Source organism: Petromyzon marinus, chromosome 73 (genome assembly GCF_048934315.1).
Source record: "Petromyzon marinus isolate PM22_M1 ecotype Great Lakes invasive population chromosome 73, UKy_Petmar_22M1.pri1.0, whole genome shotgun sequence".
NCBI lineage: Eukaryota > Metazoa > Chordata > Hyperoartia > Petromyzontiformes > Petromyzontidae > Petromyzon > Petromyzon marinus.
In genome coordinates, this window is record NC_133739.1 from 3214778 (window position 1) to 3234777 (window position 20000).

General features: G+C 53.7%; 2 protein-coding genes across 4 annotated transcripts in view; one reads left to right on the forward strand and one right to left on the reverse strand.

Annotated features, from left to right (window-relative positions):
- LOC116937985 (iron-sulfur clusters transporter ABCB7, mitochondrial) overlaps positions 1-6578 on the forward strand; it is an 83382-nt gene extending 76804 nt beyond the window's left edge. The window contains exons 14-16 of the mRNA XM_076055849.1: positions 1-81; positions 1209-1316; positions 4434-6578. The exon at positions 1-81 is cut by the window's left edge and continues 23 nt beyond it. Coding sequence (XP_075911964.1) covers positions 1-81; positions 1209-1316; positions 4434-4691 — 447 coding nt within the window. The 3' untranslated portion in view covers positions 4692-6578. The remainder of the gene's footprint in view (positions 82-1208; positions 1317-4433) is intronic.
- Positions 6579-7372: 794 nt separating this feature from the next.
- The window catches only part of LOC142906978 (popeye domain-containing 2-like), a 57488-nt gene continuing 44860 nt past the window's right edge, over positions 7373-20000 (reverse strand). For 2 of the 3 annotated variants that reach the window (XR_012930608.1, XM_076055850.1), the window contains exons 7-8: positions 14911-15045; positions 7373-8277 (exon numbers count right to left, since the gene is read on the reverse strand). Coding sequence is in view for 2 of the 3 variants with exons in the window: in XM_076055850.1 (XP_075911965.1) it covers positions 8164-8277; positions 14911-15045 (249 nt within the window). In the remaining variant the exon portion in view is untranslated. Of the gene's footprint in view, positions 8278-14910; positions 15046-17014; positions 17058-20000 lie in introns of those variants that run through there. The other variant, XM_076055852.1, reaches the window with a different exon arrangement.

The window sequence follows — 20000 nt, forward strand, 5'->3', positions numbered from 1 at the left end:
ATTGCTCGTGTGCTGCTCAAGAACCCTCACATCGTCCTGTACGACGAAGCGACCTCATCACTCGACTCCCTCACCGAGCAGGTGGGTGGTGGGGGGGTGGGTGAGTGGGTGGGTGAGTGGGTGGGTGGGTGGGTGGTGCGTGGGTGGGTGAGTGGGTGGGTGAGTGGGTGGGTGGGTGAGTGGGTGGGTGGGTGAGTGGGTGGGTGGGTGAGTGGTGGGTGAGTGGGTGAGTGGTGGGTGGGTGGGTGAGTGGTGGGTGGGTGGGTGAGTGGTGGGTGGGTGGGTGAGTGGTGGGTGGGTGGGTGAGTGGTGGGTGGGTGAGTGAGTGGTGGGTGGGTGAGTGAGTGGTGGGTGAGTGGGTGGGTGGGTGAGTGAGTGGTGGGTGGGTGGGTGAGTGGGTGAGTGGATGGGTGGGTGAGTGGGTGGGTGGGTGGGTGGCTGGGTGAGTGGCTGGGTGAGTGGCTGGGTGGGTGAGTGGGTGGCTGGGTGAGTGGGTGGCTGGGTGAGTGGGTGGCTGGGTGAGTGGCTGGGTGAGTGGCTGGGTGAGTGGGTGAGTGAGTGGGTGAGTGAGTGGGTGAGTGAGTGGCTGGGTGAGTGACTGGGTGAGTGGCTGGGTGAGTGGATGGCTGCGTGGCTGGGTGGGTGGGTAGGTGGGTGGCTGGGTGGGGGGTGAGTGGTGGTGGCGAGTGACGTGGCGTGGTGAGTGGTATGGTGAGTAAGTGGTGTTGGCGGTGTGGTGTTGGTGAGTGTTGTGTGGTGTTGGTGGTGTGGTGTTGGTGAGTGTTGTGGTGAGTATTGTGGTGTGTTGTGGTGTTGGTGAGTAAGTGGTGTTGGTGAGTGTTGTGGTGAGTGTTGTGGTGAGTGTTGTGTTGTGGTGAATGTTGTGTTGTGGTGAGTGTTGTGGTGAGTGTTGGTGTTGTGGTGTTGTGGTGTTGGTGAGTGTTGGTGAGTGTTGTGGTGAGTGTTGTGGTGTTGGTGAGTGTTGTGTTGTGGTGAGTGTTGTGGTGTTGGTGAGTGTTGTGTTGTGGTGAGTGTTGTGTTGTGGTGAGTGTTGTGGTGTTGGTGAGTGTTGTGGTGAGTGTTGTGGTGAGTGTTGTTGTTGTTGTTGTGGTGAGTGTTGTGGTGAGTGTTGTGTTGTGGTGAGTGTTGTGGTGAGTGTTGTGGTGAGTGTTGTGGTGAGTGTTGGTGAGTGTTGTTGTTGTTGTTAGACCATCATGCAGGCTGTTGGAGCGGCTGTCCAGGACCGGACTTCTCTCTTCATCGCACATCGACTGTCCACCGTGGTGGACGCTGACAACATCCTGGTGCTGCATGGAGTGAGTCACCCCTCGCCCGCTCACCCTCACTCGCTCGCTCGCTCACCCTCGCTCGCTCACCCTCACTCTCTCACTCACTCACCCTCACTCACTCACTCACCCTCGCCCGCTCACTCACCCTCACTCACCCTCGCTCGCTCGCTCACCCCTCGCTCACTCACCCTCACTCGCTCACTCACTCACCCTCACTCGCTCACTCACTCACCCTCACTCACTCGCTCACCCTCACTCGCTCACTCACTCACACTCACTCACTCGCTCGCTCACTCACCCTCACTCACTCACCCTCGCTCGCCCGCTCACTCCTCGCTCGCCCACCCTCACTCACTCACTCACACTCGCTCTCACTCGCTCTCTCTCTGTCTCTCTCTGTCTCTCTAACTCTGTGTCTGTCTCTCTCTCTCTGTCTCTCTGTGTCTCTCTCTCTGTGTCTCTCTCTCTGTGTCTCTCTCTCTGTGTCTCTCTCTCTGTATCTCTCTGTGTGTCTCTCTCTGTCTCTGTCCCTCTCTCTCTGTGTCTGTGTCTCTCTCTGTCTCTGTGTGTCTCTCTGTCTCTCTCTGTCTCTCTGTGTCTCTGTGTCTCTCTGTCTCTGTGTGTCTCTAACTCTGTGTCTGTCTCTCTCTGTGTCTCTCTGTGTGTCTCTCTCTGTGTCTCTCTGTGTGTCTCTCTGTGTGTCTCTCTGTGTCTCTCTCTGTCTCTCTCTGTCTCTCTGTGTCTGTCTCTCTAACTCTGTGTCTGTCTCTGTGTGTCTCTCTGTCTCTGTGTGTCTCTCTGTCTCTGTCTCTCTCTGTGTGTCTCTGTCTCTCTCTGTGTGTCTCTGTCTCTCTCTGTGTGTCTCTCTAACTCTGTGTCTGTCTCTGTGTCTCTGTGTCTCTGTGTGTCTCTGTCTCTGTGTCTCTCTCTGTGTCTCTGTCTCTGTGTCTCTCTGTGTCTCTGTCTCTCTAACTCTGTGTCTGTCTCTGTGTGTCTCTGTGTGTCTCCCTCTGTGTCTTTCTGTCTCTGTCTCTCTCTGTGTCTCTGTGTCTCTCTCTGTGTCTCTCTGTGTCTCTGTCTCTCTAACTCTGTGTCTGTCTCTGTGTGTCTCTGTGTCTCTGTCTCTGTGTCTCTCTCTGTGTCTCTGTCTCTCTCTGTGTGTCTCTCTAACTCTGTGTCTGTCTATGTGTGTCTCTGTCTCTGTGTCTCTCTCTGTGTCTCTCTCTGTCTCTTTGTCTGTGTCTCTCTGTGTCTCTGTCTCTCTGTGTGTCTCTAACTCTGTGTCTCTGTCTCTCTGTGTGTCTCTAACTCTGTGTCTGTCTCTCTGTGTCTGTGTCTCTCTGTCTCTGTGTCTCTCTGTCTCTGTGTCTCTCTCTCTGTCTCTGTGTCTCTCTCTGTGTCTCTCTCTGTGTCTCTGTGTCTCTGTGTCTCTGTCTCTGTGTCTCTATCTGTGTCTCTGTCTCTGTGTCTCTCTGTGTGTCTCTCTCTGTGTGTCTGTCTCTCTGTGTCTCTGTCTCTCTCTGTCTCTCTCTGTCTCTGTGTGTCTCTCTCTGTCTCTCTCTCTGTCTCTGTGTGTCTCTCTAATTCTGCGTCTGTGTCTCTGTGTGTCTCTCTAATTCTGCTTTTGTGTCTCTGTGTGTCTCTCTAACTCTGCGTCTGTGTCTCTGTGTCTCTCTGTGTGTCTCTCTGTGTCTCTCTCTGTCTCTCTGTGTCTCTGTTTCTCTCTCTGTCTCTGTGTGTCTCTCTAACTCTGCGTCTGTGTCTCTGTGTGTCTCTCTCTGTGTCTCTCTGTGTCTCTCTCTGTCTCTCTGTCTCAGTGTGTCTCTCTGTCTGTGTCTCTGTGTGTCTCTCTAACTCTGTCTCTGTCTCTTTCTGTGTGTCTCTCTAACTCTGCGTCTGTGTCTCTCTGTGTCTCTCTGTGTCTCTCTGTGTCTCTCTCTGTCTCTCTGTGTCTCTCTGTCTCTCTCTGTCTCTGTCTCTGTGTGTCTCTCTGTCTGTGTCTCTGTGTGTCTCTCTAACTCTGTCTCTGTCTCTCTGTGTCTCTGTGTCTCTCTGTGTGTGTCTCTGTGTGTCTCTAACTCTGTCTCTGTGTGTCTCTCTGTGTCTCTCTAACTCTGTGTCTCTCTCTGTCTCTCTGTCTCTCTCTGTCTCTGTCTCTCTCTGTGTCTCTGTCTGTCTCTGTGTCTCTCTCTGTGTCTCTCTCTGTCTCTCTGTGTCTCTCTCTGTCTCTGTGTGTCTCTCTAACTCTGCGTCTGTGTCTCTGTGTCTCTCTCTCTGTGTCTCTCTGTGTCTCTCTCTGTCTCTCTCTCTCTGTCTTTGTGTGTCTCTCTAACTCTGCGTCTGTGTCTCTGTGTCTCTCTCTCTGTGTCTCTCTGTGTCTCTCTGTGTCTCTCTCTGTCTCTCTGTGTCTCTCTCTGTCTCTCTGTCTCTGTGTGTCTCTCTAACTCTGCGTCTGTGTCTCTGTGTGTGTCTCTCTCTGTGTCTCTCTAACTCTGTCTCTGTCTCTCTCTGTGTGTCTCTCTCTCTGTGTCTCTCTCTGTCTCTCTGTCTCTCTCTCTGTGTCTCTCTAACTCTCTCTCTGTGTGTCTCTCTCTCTCTGTGTCTCTCTAACTCTGTCTCTCTCTCTCTGTCTCTCTCTGTGTCTCTCTAACTCTGTCTGTGTCTCTCTCTCTGTGTCTCTCTGTCTCTGTGTCTCTGTGTGTCTCTCTAACTCTGTCTCTCTCTGTCTCTGTGTCTCTGTGTGTGTCTGTCTCTCTCTGTCTCTCTCTGTGTGTCTCTCTAACTCTGTGTCTGTGTCTCTCTCTGTGTGTCTCTCTGTCTCTGTCTCTCTCTCTCTCTGTGTGTCTCTCTAACTGTGTCTCTGTGTCTCTCTCTGTGTGTCTTTCTAACTCTGTGTCTCTCTCTCTGTGTCTCTCTAACTCTGTCTGTCTCTCTCTCTGTCTCTCTGTCTGTGTCTCTTTCTGTGTGTCTCTCTCTCTCTGTGTCTCTCTAACTCTGTCTCTCTCTGTGTGTCTCTCTAACTCTGTCTCTCTCTCTGTCTCTCTGTGTGTCTCTCTAACTCTGTCTCTCTCTCTGTGTCTCTCTAACTCTGTGTCTCTCTAACTCTGTGTCTGTGCATCACCCACCACTCCCCCCCCCCCACAGGGCCTTATAGCCGAGCAGGGCACTCACTCCCAGCTGCTGTCCAACCCCAGTGGCCTCTATGCAACGATGTGGGCCCATCAGAACTCCCGGACACTCCGAGACAGCTCCTCCCCGGCACACGCGGAGGTCACGGCGGGGTCGGCGGACCGCGAGGAGATGGGCGGGGAAGGAGGAGCCGGGGGGGAGGAGGAGAGGCGGAAACGCGCCACGGCTGAGGTCATGGGAGCAGTCAAGGGCTGTGGGAACTGCAGCTGCTAGGGCTGTGGTGGTGGTGAAGGTGGTGGTGAAGGTGGTGGTGGTGGTGGAGGTGGTGGTGAAGGTGGTGGTGGTGGTGGTGATGGTGGTGGTGAAGGTGGTGGAGGTGGTGATGGTGGTGGTGAAGGTGGTGGAGGTGGTGGTGGTGAAGGTGGTGGTGGTGGTGAAGGTGGTGATGGTGGTGGTGGTGGTGAAGGTGGTGATGATGGTGGTCAAGGTGGTGAAGGTGGTGGTGAAGGTGGTGGTGGAGGTGGTGGTGAAGGTGGTGGTGGTGGAGGTGGTGGTGGAGGTGGTGGTGGTGAAGGTGGTGGTGAAGGTGGTGGTGGTGGTCGTGGTGGTGGTGGTGGTGGTCATGGTGGTGGTGGTGGTGATGGTGGTGGTGATGGTGGTGATGGTGATGGTGGGGGTGAAGGTGGTGGTGGTGAAGGTGGTGGTCATGGTGGTGGTGAAGGTGGTGGTCATGGTGGTGGTGAAGGTGGTGGTCATGGTGGTGGTGAAGGTGGTGGTCATGGTGGTGGTGGTGATGGTGGTGAAGGCGGTGGTGAAGATGGTGGTGGTAGTAACGGTCCTTAATGATCGCCATAATCGTGATTGCCAAACTCGTCCTCTGCAGGTCTGCCGCTTGCTGTTGTTGTTGTGAAGTTTGTTGTTGTTGGCTACACGAGATGCCCATAGAAGTACCACCACCATCACCACCATCATCACCACCATCACCACCACCACCATCACCACCATCATCACCACCACCACCTTCACCACCACCTTCACCACCATCATCACCACCACCACCTTCACCACCACCTTCACCACCATCATCACCACCACCACCATCACCACCACCACCATCACCACCATCTCCTTCACCACCATCACCACCACCCTCACCACCACCATCACCACCCTCACCACCACCATCACCACCATCTCCTTCACCACCATCACCACCATCTCCTTCACCATCACCACCACCATCACCACCATCTCCTTCACCACCACCATCACCACCACCATCACCACCTTCACCATCATCGCCATCACCACCTTCCCCACCACCATCACCACCACCATCACCACCACCATCACCACCATCTCCTTCACCGCCATCACCACCACCATCACCACCATCTCCTTCACCACCATCACCACCACAACCTTCACCACCATCACCTTCACCACCACCCTCACCACCACCATCATCACCACCTTCACCACCATCATCTCCATCACCACCTTCACCACCACCACCATCACCGCCACCACCACCACCATCTCCACCACCACCATCATCGCCACCACCGCCATCACCGCCATCACCGCCATCACCGCCACCATCGCCACCCTCACTACCCTCACCACCATCTCCACCACCACCTTCACCACCACCACCACCGCCATCATCACCTTCAACACCATCACCACCACCACATTCACCTCGCCTTCACCACCACCACTGCCACCATCGCCACCCTCACCACCATCTCCACCACCACCTTCACCACCGCCATCACCACTGCCACCATCTCCATCACCACCTTCACCACCATCACCGCCACCACCACCACCTTCACCACCATCTCCATCACCACCATCTCCATCACCACCACCGCCACCATCACCACCCTCACCACCATCTCCACCACCATCTCCACCACCACCTTCACCACCACCTTCACCACCACCACCACCATCACCACCATCACCACCATCACCACCGCCATCACCACCACCACCATCACCACCGCCATCACCACCACCACCTTCATCACCACCGCCACCATCACCACCATCTCAACTTCATTTCCAAAGGGGTTAGAGGGACGCGATGGGATGTGATTGTATATTGTCTGAATTTACAAAATTCTATTTTAAGCTAAATTTATTATCCTGGAATTTGTCTCCTGCGTGGGTGAGAGAATGGGTGGGTGAGTGGGTGAATTAATGGGTGGGTGAGTGGGTGACTGAGTGAGTGGGTGTGTGGGTGAATGGGTGTGTGGGTAGGTGGGTGAATGAGTGGGCGAGTGGGTGGGTAGGTGAGTGAGAGAGTGGGTGGGTGAGTGAGTGAGTGAATGGTTGTGTGGGTAGGTGGCTGAGTGGTTGGGTGAGTGGTTGGGTGAGTGGGTGAGCGGGTGGGTGAGTGAGTGGTTGAGTGAGTGGCTGAGTGAGTGAGTGTGGCTGAGTGGTTGGGTGAGTGAGTGAGCGGGTGGGTGAGTGAGTGGTTGAGTGAGTGGCTGAGTGAGTGAGTGTGGCTGAGTGAGTGGGTGGGTGAGTGGCTTGGTGAGTGGCTGGGTGAGTGGCTGGGTGAGTGGCTGGGTGAGTGACTGGGTGAGTGGCTGGGTGAGTGGCTGGGTGAGTGACTGGGTGAGTGGCTGGGTGAGTGGCTGGGTGAGTGGCTGAGTGAGTGGCTGAGCGAGTGGCTGGGCGAGTGGCTGGGCGAATGGCTGGGCGAGTGGCTGGGTGAGTGGCTGAGTGAGTGGTTGGCTGGGTGAGTGGCTGGGTGAGTGGCTGGGCGAGTGGCTGAGCGAGTGGCTGGGCGAGTGGCTGAGTGAGTGGCTGAGCGAGTGGCTGAGCGAGTGGCTGGGTGAGTGGGTGGGTGTCTGATGGGATGAGTTAAATCCACAGGGGGTTGTTGTTCAAGCTCCAGACTGCCCGACACGGCTCTTTAGACTCGAACTTAAAACGGAATCCGTGGTTTCAAAGTGAGTTTAATATTTAGAGACACACACACACAGACACAGACAAAGGTGCCCCGTGTAGTCCACTCAAGACTCATGGGGCAAGTGCTGCGAGGGGTGGTGGTGATGGTGGTGGTGGTGATGGTGGTGGTGGTGATGGTGGTGATGATGGTGATGGTGGTGGTGGTGGTGATGTTGGTGGTGATGGTGGTGATAATGATGATGGTGGTGATGATGATGATGGTGGTGGTGGTGATGATGGTGGTGATGATGATGATGGTGGTGGTGGTGATGATGGTGATGGTGGTGATGGTGGTGGTGATGGCGATGGTGATGGTGATAATGATGATGGTGGTGGTGGTGGTGATGATGATGATAGTGATGATGATGATGATAGTGATGATGATGATGATAGTGGTGGTGGTGATGGTGGTGGTGGTGATGGTGATGATGATGGTGGTGGTGATGATGGTAATGGATGATGATGGTGATGATGGTGGTGATGATGATGGTGGTGATGATGATGGTGGTGGTGGTGATGGTGGTGATGGTGGTGATGGTGGTGATGGTGGTGATGGTGGTGATGGTGGTGATGGTGGTGATAGTGGTGATAATGATGATGGTGATGATGGTGGTGGTGATGATGATGGTGATGATGGTGATGATGATGGTGATGGTGGTGATGATGATGGTGATGGTGGTGATGATGATGGTGGTGATGCTGATGATGATGGTAATGATGATGATGGTGATGATGATGGTAATGATGATGGTAATGGTGGTGATGATGATGCTGATGATGTTCATTGTAGCCAGGAGTCGTTGATTCGCGAGCCGTATTCCAGCAGCGATCCGACTGCTTCCGTGAAGTCTTCTCGCATGAGGCTGGTTGAGTCACAGCTGAGCTCACTGCTCACCTGCTCACCACACACAGCACTCACTCACCACTCACTCACCACACACAGCACTCACTCACCACTCACTCACCACTCACTCACTCACCACTCACTCACCACTCACTCACCACTCACTCACCACTCACTCACCACTCATACACTCACTCATTCACTCATACACTCACTCATTCACTCACCACACATACACTCACTCACCACTCATACATTCACTCACTCACCACTCATACACTCACTCACCACATACAGCACTCACTCACCACTCATACACTCACTCATACACTCATACACTCACTCATTCACTCACCACTCATACACTCACTCACTCACACTCATACACTCACTCATACACTCATACACTCACTCACTCACTCACCACTCATACACTCACTCACTCACACTCATACACTCACTCATACACTCATACACTCACTCACCACTCATACACTCACTCACTCACCACTCATACACTCACTCATACACTCATACACTCACTCATTCACTCACCACACATACACTCACTCACTCACCACTCATACACTCACTCACCACTCATACACTCACTCACTCACACTCATACACTCACTCATTCACTCACCACACATACACTCATTCACCACACACAGCACTCACTCACCACTCACTCACCACTCACTCACCACTCACTCACCACTCACCTCACTCATACACTCAATCACTCACCACTCATACACTCACTCATACACTCACTCATACACTCACTCACTCACCACTCATACACTCACCACACACCTCACTCACCACACAGCACTCACTCACCACTCACTCACCACTCATACACACACTCATTCACTCACTCACTCACCACTCATACACTCACACTCACTCACCACACACCTCACTCACCACACACAGCACTCACTCACCACTCACCACACACAGCACTCACTCACCACTCACTCACCACTCACTCACCACTCACACCACTCACTCACCACTCACTCACCACTCATACACTCACTCATTCACTCATACACTCACTCATTCACTCACCACACATACACTCACTCACCACTCACTCACCACTCACTCACCACTCACTCACCACTCATACACTCACTCATACACTCACTCACCACACACAGCACTCACTCACTCACCACTCACTCACCACTCATACACTCACTCACCACACACAGCACTCACTCACCACTCACTCACCACTCACTCACCACTCATACACTCACTCACTCACCACTCATACTCACTCACTCACACTCACCACACACCTCACTCACCACACACAGCACTCACCACTCACTCACCACTCATACACTCATACACACACCACACATACACTCATACACTCACTCATACACACACCACACATACACTCACTCACCACACACAGCACTCACTCACCACTCACTCACCACTCACTCACCACTCACTCACCTCACTCATTCACTCACTCACCACTCACTCACCACTCACTCACTCACCACTCATACACTCACCACACACTCATATCACTCACTCATACACTCACCACTCACTCACCACTCACTCACCACACACAGCACTCACTCACCACTCACTCACCACTCACTCACCACTCCTCACCACTCATCTCACACACACCTACTCACTCACTCACCACTCATTACACTCACCACTCATACACTCACCACTCACTCACCACTCACTCACCACTCATACACTCACCACTCACCTCACTCACTCACCACACTCACCACACACTCATACACTCACCACTCATACACTCACCACTCACCTCACTCACCACTCACAGCACTCACTCACCACTCACCAACTCACCACACACCTCACTCACCACTCACAGCACTCACTCACCACTCATACACTCACCAAACACCTCACTCACCACACACAGCACTCACCACTCACACTCACTCACCACTCACTCATACACTCACTGATTCATCACTCACCACTCACTCATACACTCACTGATTCACTCACTCACAACTCACTCACCACTCATACACTCACCACTCATACACTCACCACTCACTCACTCACCACTCACTCACCACACACCTACTCACCACTCACTCACCACTCATACACTCACCACTCACTCACCACTCAGACACTCACTCACACACTCACTCATACACTCACACACTCATACACTCACTCACTCATACACTCACTCACTCATACACTCACTCACACACTCATACACTCACTCATACACTCATTCATACACTCACTCATACACTCACCACACACTCATACACTCACTCATACACTCACTCACCACTCATACACTCACAGCACTCACTCACCACTCATACACTCACCACTCATACACTCACCACTCACTCACCACACACCTACTCACCACTCACTCACCACTCATACACTCACCACTCACTCACCACTCATACACTCACTCACACACTCACTCATACACTCACACACTCATACACTCACTCACTCATACACTCACTCACTCATACACTCACTCACACACTCATACACTCACTCATACACTCACTCATACACTCACTCATACACTCACCACACACTCATACACTCACCACACACTCATACACTCACTCATACACTCACTCACCACTCATACACTCACAGCCACTCACTCACCACTCATTACACTCACCACTCATACACTCACCACTCATACACTCACCTCACTCACCACACACAGCACTCACCACTCACCTCACTCACCACACACAGCACTCACCACTCATACACTCACCACACACCTCACTCACCACACACAGCACTCACTCACCACTCATACTCATTCACTCATACACTCACCACACACAGCACTCACCACCACTCATACATACACTCACTCATTCACTCACTCACTCATTCACTCGCTCACCACTCATTCACTCGCTCACCACTCACTCACCACACATACTCACCACTCACTCATACACTCACTCATTCACTCACTCACCAGTCACTCACCTACTCACCACTCACTCACCACTCACTCACCACTCACTCACCACTCACCTACTCACCACTCACTCACCACTCACCTACTCACCACTCACTCACCACTCACCTACTCACCACTCACTCACCACTCACTCACCACTCACCTACTCACCACTCACCACTCACTCACCACTCACTCACCACTCACCTACTCACCACTCACTCACCACTCACCTACTCACCACTCACCACTCACCACTCACTCACCACTCACCTACTCACCACTCACCACTCACTCACCTACTCACCTACTCACCAGTCACTCACCACCTACTCACCACTCACTCACCAGTCACTCACCACCTACTCACCACTCACCTACTCACCACTCACCTACTCACCACTCACTCACCAGTCACTCACCACCTACTCACCACTCACTCACCAGTCACTCACCACCTACTCACCACTCACTCACCAGTCACTCACCACCTACTCACCACTCACTCACCAGTCACTCACCACCTACTCACCAGTCACTCACCACTCACCACTCACCACACATACTCACCACTCACTCACCAGTCACTCACAGTCACTCACCTACCTCACCACTCACCTACTCACCACTCACTCACCACTCACCTACTCACCACTCACTCACCACTCACCAGTCACTCACCACTCACTCACCACTCACTCACCACTCACCAGTCACTCACCACTCACTCACCACTCACTCACCACTCACCTACTCACCACCTACTCACCACTCACCTACTCACCACTCACTCACCACTCACTCACCTACTCACCAGTCACTCACCTACTCACCACTCACCAGTCACTCACCACTCACTCACCACTCACTCACCACTCACTCACCTCACCACTCGCTCACCACTCACTCGCTCACCACTCACTCACCACTCACTCACCTCACCACTCACTCACCACTCGCTCACCACTCACTCACCAGTCACTCACCTACTCACCTACTCACCACTCACTCACCACTCACTCACCACTCACTCACCACTCACTCACCACTCACTCACTCACCACTCACTCACCACTCACCACTCACCACTCACTCACCTACTCACCACTCACCACTCACTCACCAGTCACTCACCACTCACTCACCACTCACTCACCTACTCACCACTCACTCACCTACTCACTCACCACTCACCTACTCACCACTCACTCACCACTCACCTACTCACCACTCACTCACCTACTCACCAGTCACTCACCAGTCACTCACCACTCACTCACCACTCACTCACCACTCACCAGTCACTCACCACTCACTCACCACTCACTCACCACTCACCTACTCACCACCTACTCACCACTCACCTACTCACCACTCACTCACCACTCACTCACCTACTCACCAGTCACTCACCTACTCACCACTCACCAGTCACTCACCACTCACTCACCACTCACTCACCACTCACTCACCTCACCACTCGCTCACCACTCACTCGCTCACCACTCACTCACCACTCACTCACCTCACCACTCACTCACCACTCGCTCACCACTCACTCACCAGTCACTCACCTACTCACCTACTCACCACTCACTCACCACTCACTCACCACTCACTCACCACTCACTCACCACTCACTCACCAGTCACTCACTCACCACTCACTCACCACTCACCACTCACCACTCACTCACCTACTCACCACTCACCACTCACTCACCAGTCACTCACCACTCACTCACCACTCACTCACCTACTCACCACTCACTCACCTACTCACTCACCACTCACCTACTCACCACTCACTCACCACTCACCTACTCACCACTCACTCACCTACTCACCAGTCATCACCAGTCACTCACCACTCACTCACCACTCACTCACCACTCACCAGTCACTCACCACTCACTCACCACTCACTCACCACTCACCTACTCACCACCTACTCACCACTCACCTACTCACCACTCACTCACCACTCACTCACCTACTCACCAGTCACTCACCTACTCACCACTCACCAGTCACTCACCACTCACTCACCACTCACTCACCACTCACTCACCTCACCACTCGCTCACCACTCACTCGCTCACCACTCACTCACCACTCACTCACCTCACCACTCACTCACCACTCGCTCACCACTCACTCACCAGTCACTCACCTACTCACCTACTCACCACTCACTCACCACTCACTCACCACTCACTCACCACTCACTCACCACTCACTCACCAGTCACTCACTCACCACTCCTCACCACTCACCACTCACCACTCACTCACCTACTCACCACTCACCACTCACTCACCAGTCACTCACCACTCACTCACCACTCACTCACCTACTCACCACTCACTCACCTACTCACTCACCACTCACCTACTCACACCACTCACTCACACTCACCTACTCACCACTCACTCACCTACTCACCAGTCACTCACCAGTCACTCACCACTCACTCACCACTCACTCACCACTCACCAGTCACTCACCACTCACTCACCACTCACTCACCACTCACCTACTCACCACCTACTCACCACTCACCTACTCACCACTCACTCACCACTCACTCACCTACTCACCAGTCACTCACCTACTCACCACTCACCAGTCACTCACCACTCACTCACCACTCACTCACCACTCACTCACCTCACCACTCGCTCACCACTCACTCGCTCACCACTCACTCACCACTCACTCACCTCACCACTCACTCACCACTCGCTCACCACTCACTCACCAGTCACTCACCTACTCACCTACTCACCACTCACTCACCACTCACTCACCACTCACTCACCACTCACTCACCACTCACTCACCAGTCACTCACTCACCACTCACTCACCACTCACCACTCACCACTCACTCACCTACTCACCACTCACCACTCACTCACCAGTCACTCACCACTCACTCACCACTCACTCACCTACTCACCACTCACTCACCTACTCACTCACCACTCACCTACTCACCACTCACTCACCACTCACCTACTCACCACTCACTCACCTACTCACCAGTCACTCACCAGTCACTCACCACTCACTCACCACTCACTCACCACTCACCAGTCACTCACCACTCACTCACCACTCACTCACCACTCACCTACTCACCACCTACTCACCACTCACCTACTCACCACTCACTCACCACTCACTCACCTACTCACCAGTCACTCACCTACTCACCACTCACCAGTCACTCACCACTCACTCACCACTCACTCACCACTCACTCACCTCACCACTCGCTCACCACTCACTCGCTCACCACTCACTCACCACTCACTCACCTCACCACTCACTCACCACTCGCTCACCACTCACTCACCAGTCACTCACCTACTCACCTACTCACCACTCACTCACCACTCACTCACCACTCACTCACCACTCACTCACCACTCACTCACCAGTCACTCACTCACCACTCACTCACCACTCACCACTCACCACTCACTCACCTACTCACCACTCACCACTCACTCACCAGTCACTCACCACTCACTCACCACTCACTCACCTACTCACCACTCACTCACCTACTCACTCACCACTCACCTACTCACCACTCACTCACCACTCACCTACTCACCACTCACTCACCTACTCACCAGTCACTCACCACTCACTCACCACTCACCAGTCACTCACCACTCACCTGAGACACGGGTCTATTCCGAGCGGCCTTGTGCTGCTGCAGTGCATTGTGGGATGCCAGCGGCGGTGCTGGCAGCAGCTGCTGCGGTGCATTGTGGGTAGGGAGGGCCGGGCGGAAGTCCAGACACTCGGGGGCCTGGGACAAACAACAACAACCAAACAACAACAACCAAACATCATCATCATCAGCAACATCAATAACAACATCAGTAGAGGCGGGTGGGTGAGTGAGTGGGTGAGTAGGTGGGTGAGTGGGTGAGTGAATGAGTAGGTGGGTGGGTGAGCGAGTGGGTGAGTGGGTGGGTGGGTGAGCGAGTGGGTGAATGAGTGGGTGAATGGGTAGGTGGGTGAGTGAGTGGATGGGTGGGTGGGCGAGTGAGCGTGTGGGTGAGCGAGTGGGCGGGTGGGTGAGAGAGTGGGTGAATGAGTGAGTGGGTGAGTAGGTGGGTGGGTGAGCGAGTGGGTGAATGAGTGAGTGGGTGAGTAGGTGGGTGGGTGAGCGAGTGGGTGAGTAGGTGGGTGGGTGAGCGAGTGGGTGAATGAGTGGGTGAGTGGATGGGTGGGTGGGTGAGCGAGTGGGTGAGTGAATGAGTGAGTGGGTGGGTCAGTGGGTGGGTGAGCGAGTGGGTGAATGAGTGGGTGAATGGGTAGGTGGGTGAGTGGGTGAATGAGTGGGTGAATGGGTAGGTGGGTGAGTGGGTGGATGAGTGGATGGGTGGGTGGGTGAGCGAGTGGGTGAGTGAATGAATGAGTAGGGTGGGTGAGCGAGTCGGTGAATGGGTAGGTGGGTGGGTGAGTGGGTGGGTGGGTGAACGAGTGAGTGAACGAACGAGTGAGTGGGTGGGTGAGTGAGTAGGTGGGTGAGCGAGGGAGTGTGTGGGTGAGTGAGTGAGTAGGTGGGTGAGTGGGTGTGTGGGTGAGTGATTGGGCGGCTGAGTGCAAGTTAAACACAAAGACAAAGATCCCCCGTGTAGCCTGTTACAGGCTGTAGGGGCAAGTGCTGTTAGCGAGCAGCAACAGCAGCAGCGTCTATGAAGGCTACCGGCACTGTGGCTACACACACAGAGCGGGTGGGTGGTCAGCACCACCACCACGCCCGACCGCCTTTGTCTCTCTCCCAGTGCTAGCGATGTTTACTACACCACCACGGCTACAGAAGTTTCTCATTTGACCTATGTTGAAATTCTCGCTTGCCACATCCATCAGCTAGCTGAGACCAGGCCACTTTAGGTTGGAATGGGGTCCTGGGTGTACACCCACCACCGGAGTGGACGAATGGCAGGCGCATCTTACAGATGACTAGTCGATGGTCAGAGGGCAGATCAGCTCCACGGTAGGTCCTGGTGTCAATGACATGGGCTCACATTCGCCGGTCCGTCACTACGTAGTCCAGCAGATGTTCTTGCTTGGACCCGGCATGCATCCACGATGTTGTGTGGATGCGCCGATGCCGGAACAGCGTGTTGGTAATCACAAGCCCATGGGCTGCACAAAAATCTAGCAGCCTCCTACCGTTGTTATTGAGCTGATCTGGCCCATGCCCTCCAATCGCTCCAGACCAGGTGCCAGTATCATGACCAACTCGGGCATTGAAGTCACCCAACATGATGACTCTATCCCGAGGGGCCACTTTAGCCAGCACCTGTGACACGAGGTCATAGAAGGCATCTGACTCATCGGCTTTGCCTGCATCCCTCCACGGATGTTCATCTTCGGTGGGGGCATAAGTAACCACGACCACCATTCCTCGCCTCCGGTTGATGGGAAGGCGAGCCCAAAGTAGCCTGGGGCTTACAGCTTCCCACACCTCACCGCCACGCTCCCACACCCCCTTCATTCTTTTGTTCAAAAGAAGACCCACACCCTGTTGTTTGGCAGTCTGCTGCCCCGAGTAGAGGACTGTCCACCCCTCATGGTGGCAGGAGCCAGAGCCGGTCCACCGGACCCTCCTGAATGCCACAGAGATTCAGGCGGTACGGGTGGCCACGTGGAATGTTCAAACGCTCACTGCGGAGGAGAGGCTGCCACTCCTCTGTCGGGAGCTGGACCGGTACACAGACAGACACAGACACTCACACACAGACAAAGCTGCTGTGTAATCTCACAGCTTGGAGGCTCATCTGCAGACAGACACACACACAGAGACACACAGAGACACACACACTGACACACACACAGACACACAGACACAGAGACACAGACAGACACACAGAGACAGACACACTGTGTATGTCTGTGTGTCAGTGTGTGTCAGTGTGTGTCTGTGTGTGTGTCTGTGTGTGACAGACACACACACAGACACACACACAGACAGACACACACTCACACAGACAGACACACAGACACAGACACACTGACACAGACACACTGACACACACACAGACACACACACAGACACACCCACACAGACACACACACACAGACACACACACACAGACACACACACAGACACACACACAGACACACACACAGACACACACACAGACACACAGACAGACACACACAGACACAGACACACACACAGACACAGACAGACACAGACACAGACACACAGACAGACACACAGACACAGACACACAGACAGACACACAGTCACACACACACTGACACACACACACTGACACACACAGACACTATACTGCTGTGTAATCTCACAGCTTGGAGGCTCATCTGCAGACAGACACACACAGACACACACAGAGACACACACACAGACACACTGACACACACACAGACACACTGACATACACATAGACACAGACACACACAGACACACACACAGACACAGAGACAGACACACACAGACACACACACAGACACACACACTGACACATACACACAGACACACACACAGACACTATACTGCTGTGTAATCTCACAGCTTGGAGGCTCATCTGCAGACAGACACAGACACACACAGAGACACACACAGAGACACACACAGAGACACACACAGAGACACACACACAGACACACACAGAGACAGACACACAGACACACAGACACACTGACACACACACACAGACACACTGACACACACACACAGACACACTGACACACACATAGACACACACACAGACACACAGAGACAGACACACACAACAACAACAACAACCGCCATTCGCCACTAAGTGGCGGTGACGTCACCACGACGCTTGTGCCAGGCTATGTGCACCGTGAGGCCACGTGAAGTGTCGAACGCCCGCTGGCAGGAGGTCACAGGGCAGACCCAGGTGCCACGGGTCGACTGACTGAGATGACTGGCTGATGCACCACCTGTGCCCCCTACTGTGCCAACCTGCTGTGCTTTAGCCACCCGGCGCTCCGCTCGTTGTTGTGAGCGTCGCTCCTCCGCCCTCCGTTGTTGTTGGAGGGCGACTGCCTCCAACTGCCCAGTAGCATCCTTCACGAGCCTCCTCCACAGAGGCCGATCTTGACACCGCTGGTACCAGTCATCGGCAAGTCCACTCAGCTCCACGTCCTCCTGTACCACATCACTCCATCTCTTCTCTAGCCCGTGCCGCGCCCGCTTAGCCCCCTCAATCCGGCCGAACAAAAGCTGTTTTGGCATGCGGTGGCTGGGCATGCGGGCTACATGACCCAGCCATCGCAGCCTTGCCTGCTGGAGGAGCTCACCGATTGGACCCTGCCCAGATCTTTCAAGGATTTGTGAGCTCCTCACACAATCCAGTCTGGTTAAACCCAGGATGGATCATAGGCAGGCCAGCCTAAATGTTTCTAACCGGCGAAGATGTTCCATTAGGGGGGTCCACGTTTCGCAAGCGTAGAGAAGGGAGGGAATGACCGTGGCCGAGAAGACCTGAAGCTTAGTGCGGAGCGACAGACCAGGTAGCTTCCACACAGCGTTACGCAACCGATGAAAAGATATTGCCGCTCGACTAATTCGTAGTGAGACCTCTGCTGTTAAACTGGAGCCTGTCATAAGCACACTGCCCAGGTATGGGAAACTCTCCACTCTCTCCACAACTGCCCCATCACCGATTGGGAGTTGTGGGGGTGGAGTGACAGACACACACAGACACACACTCAGACTAAGAAGCCGTGTCATCTCACAGCTTGGAGGCTCATCTGCAGACAGACACAGACACACACTGACACACTGACACACACACAGACACACACAGACACAGACTAAGAAGCCGTGTCATCTCACAGCTTGGAGGCTCATCTGCAGACAGACAGACACACAGACACGCACAGACACACACACAGACACTATACTGCTGTGTAATCTCACAGCTTGGAGGCTCATCTGCAGACAGACACACAGACACACACAGACAGACACACACACAGACAGACAAACACACAGACAGACACAAACACACAGACACACACACACAGACACACACACACAGACACACACACAGACAGACACACACAGACACACACAGACACACACACAGACACACTGACACAGACACACACAGACACACACACACAGACACACACACACATAGACACTATACTGCCGTGTAATCTCACAGCTTGGAGGCTCATCTGCAGACAGACACAGACACACACTGACACACAGACACACACACACACAGACAGACACACACACAGACACACACAGACAAACACACACACACCAAGTTGCTGTGTAATCTCACAGCTTGGAGGCTCATCTGCAGACAGACACACACAGACACACAGACACACACACTGACACACAGACACACACACTGACACACAGACACACACAGACACACACACAGACACACACACACAGACACTATACTGCTGTGTAATCTCACAGCTTGGAGGCTCATCTGCAGACACACACACACACAGACACACACACAGACACACACACAGACACACACACACACAGACACACACACAGACACACACACAGACACACACACTGACAGACACACACACAGACACACACACACAGACACACACAGACACACACACAGACAGACTAAGCTGCTGTGTAATCTCACAGCTTGGAGGCTCATCTGCAGACAGACACACACAGACACACACACAGACACACACACAGACACACACACATAGACACACACACAGACACACACACATAGACACACACACAGACTAAGTTGC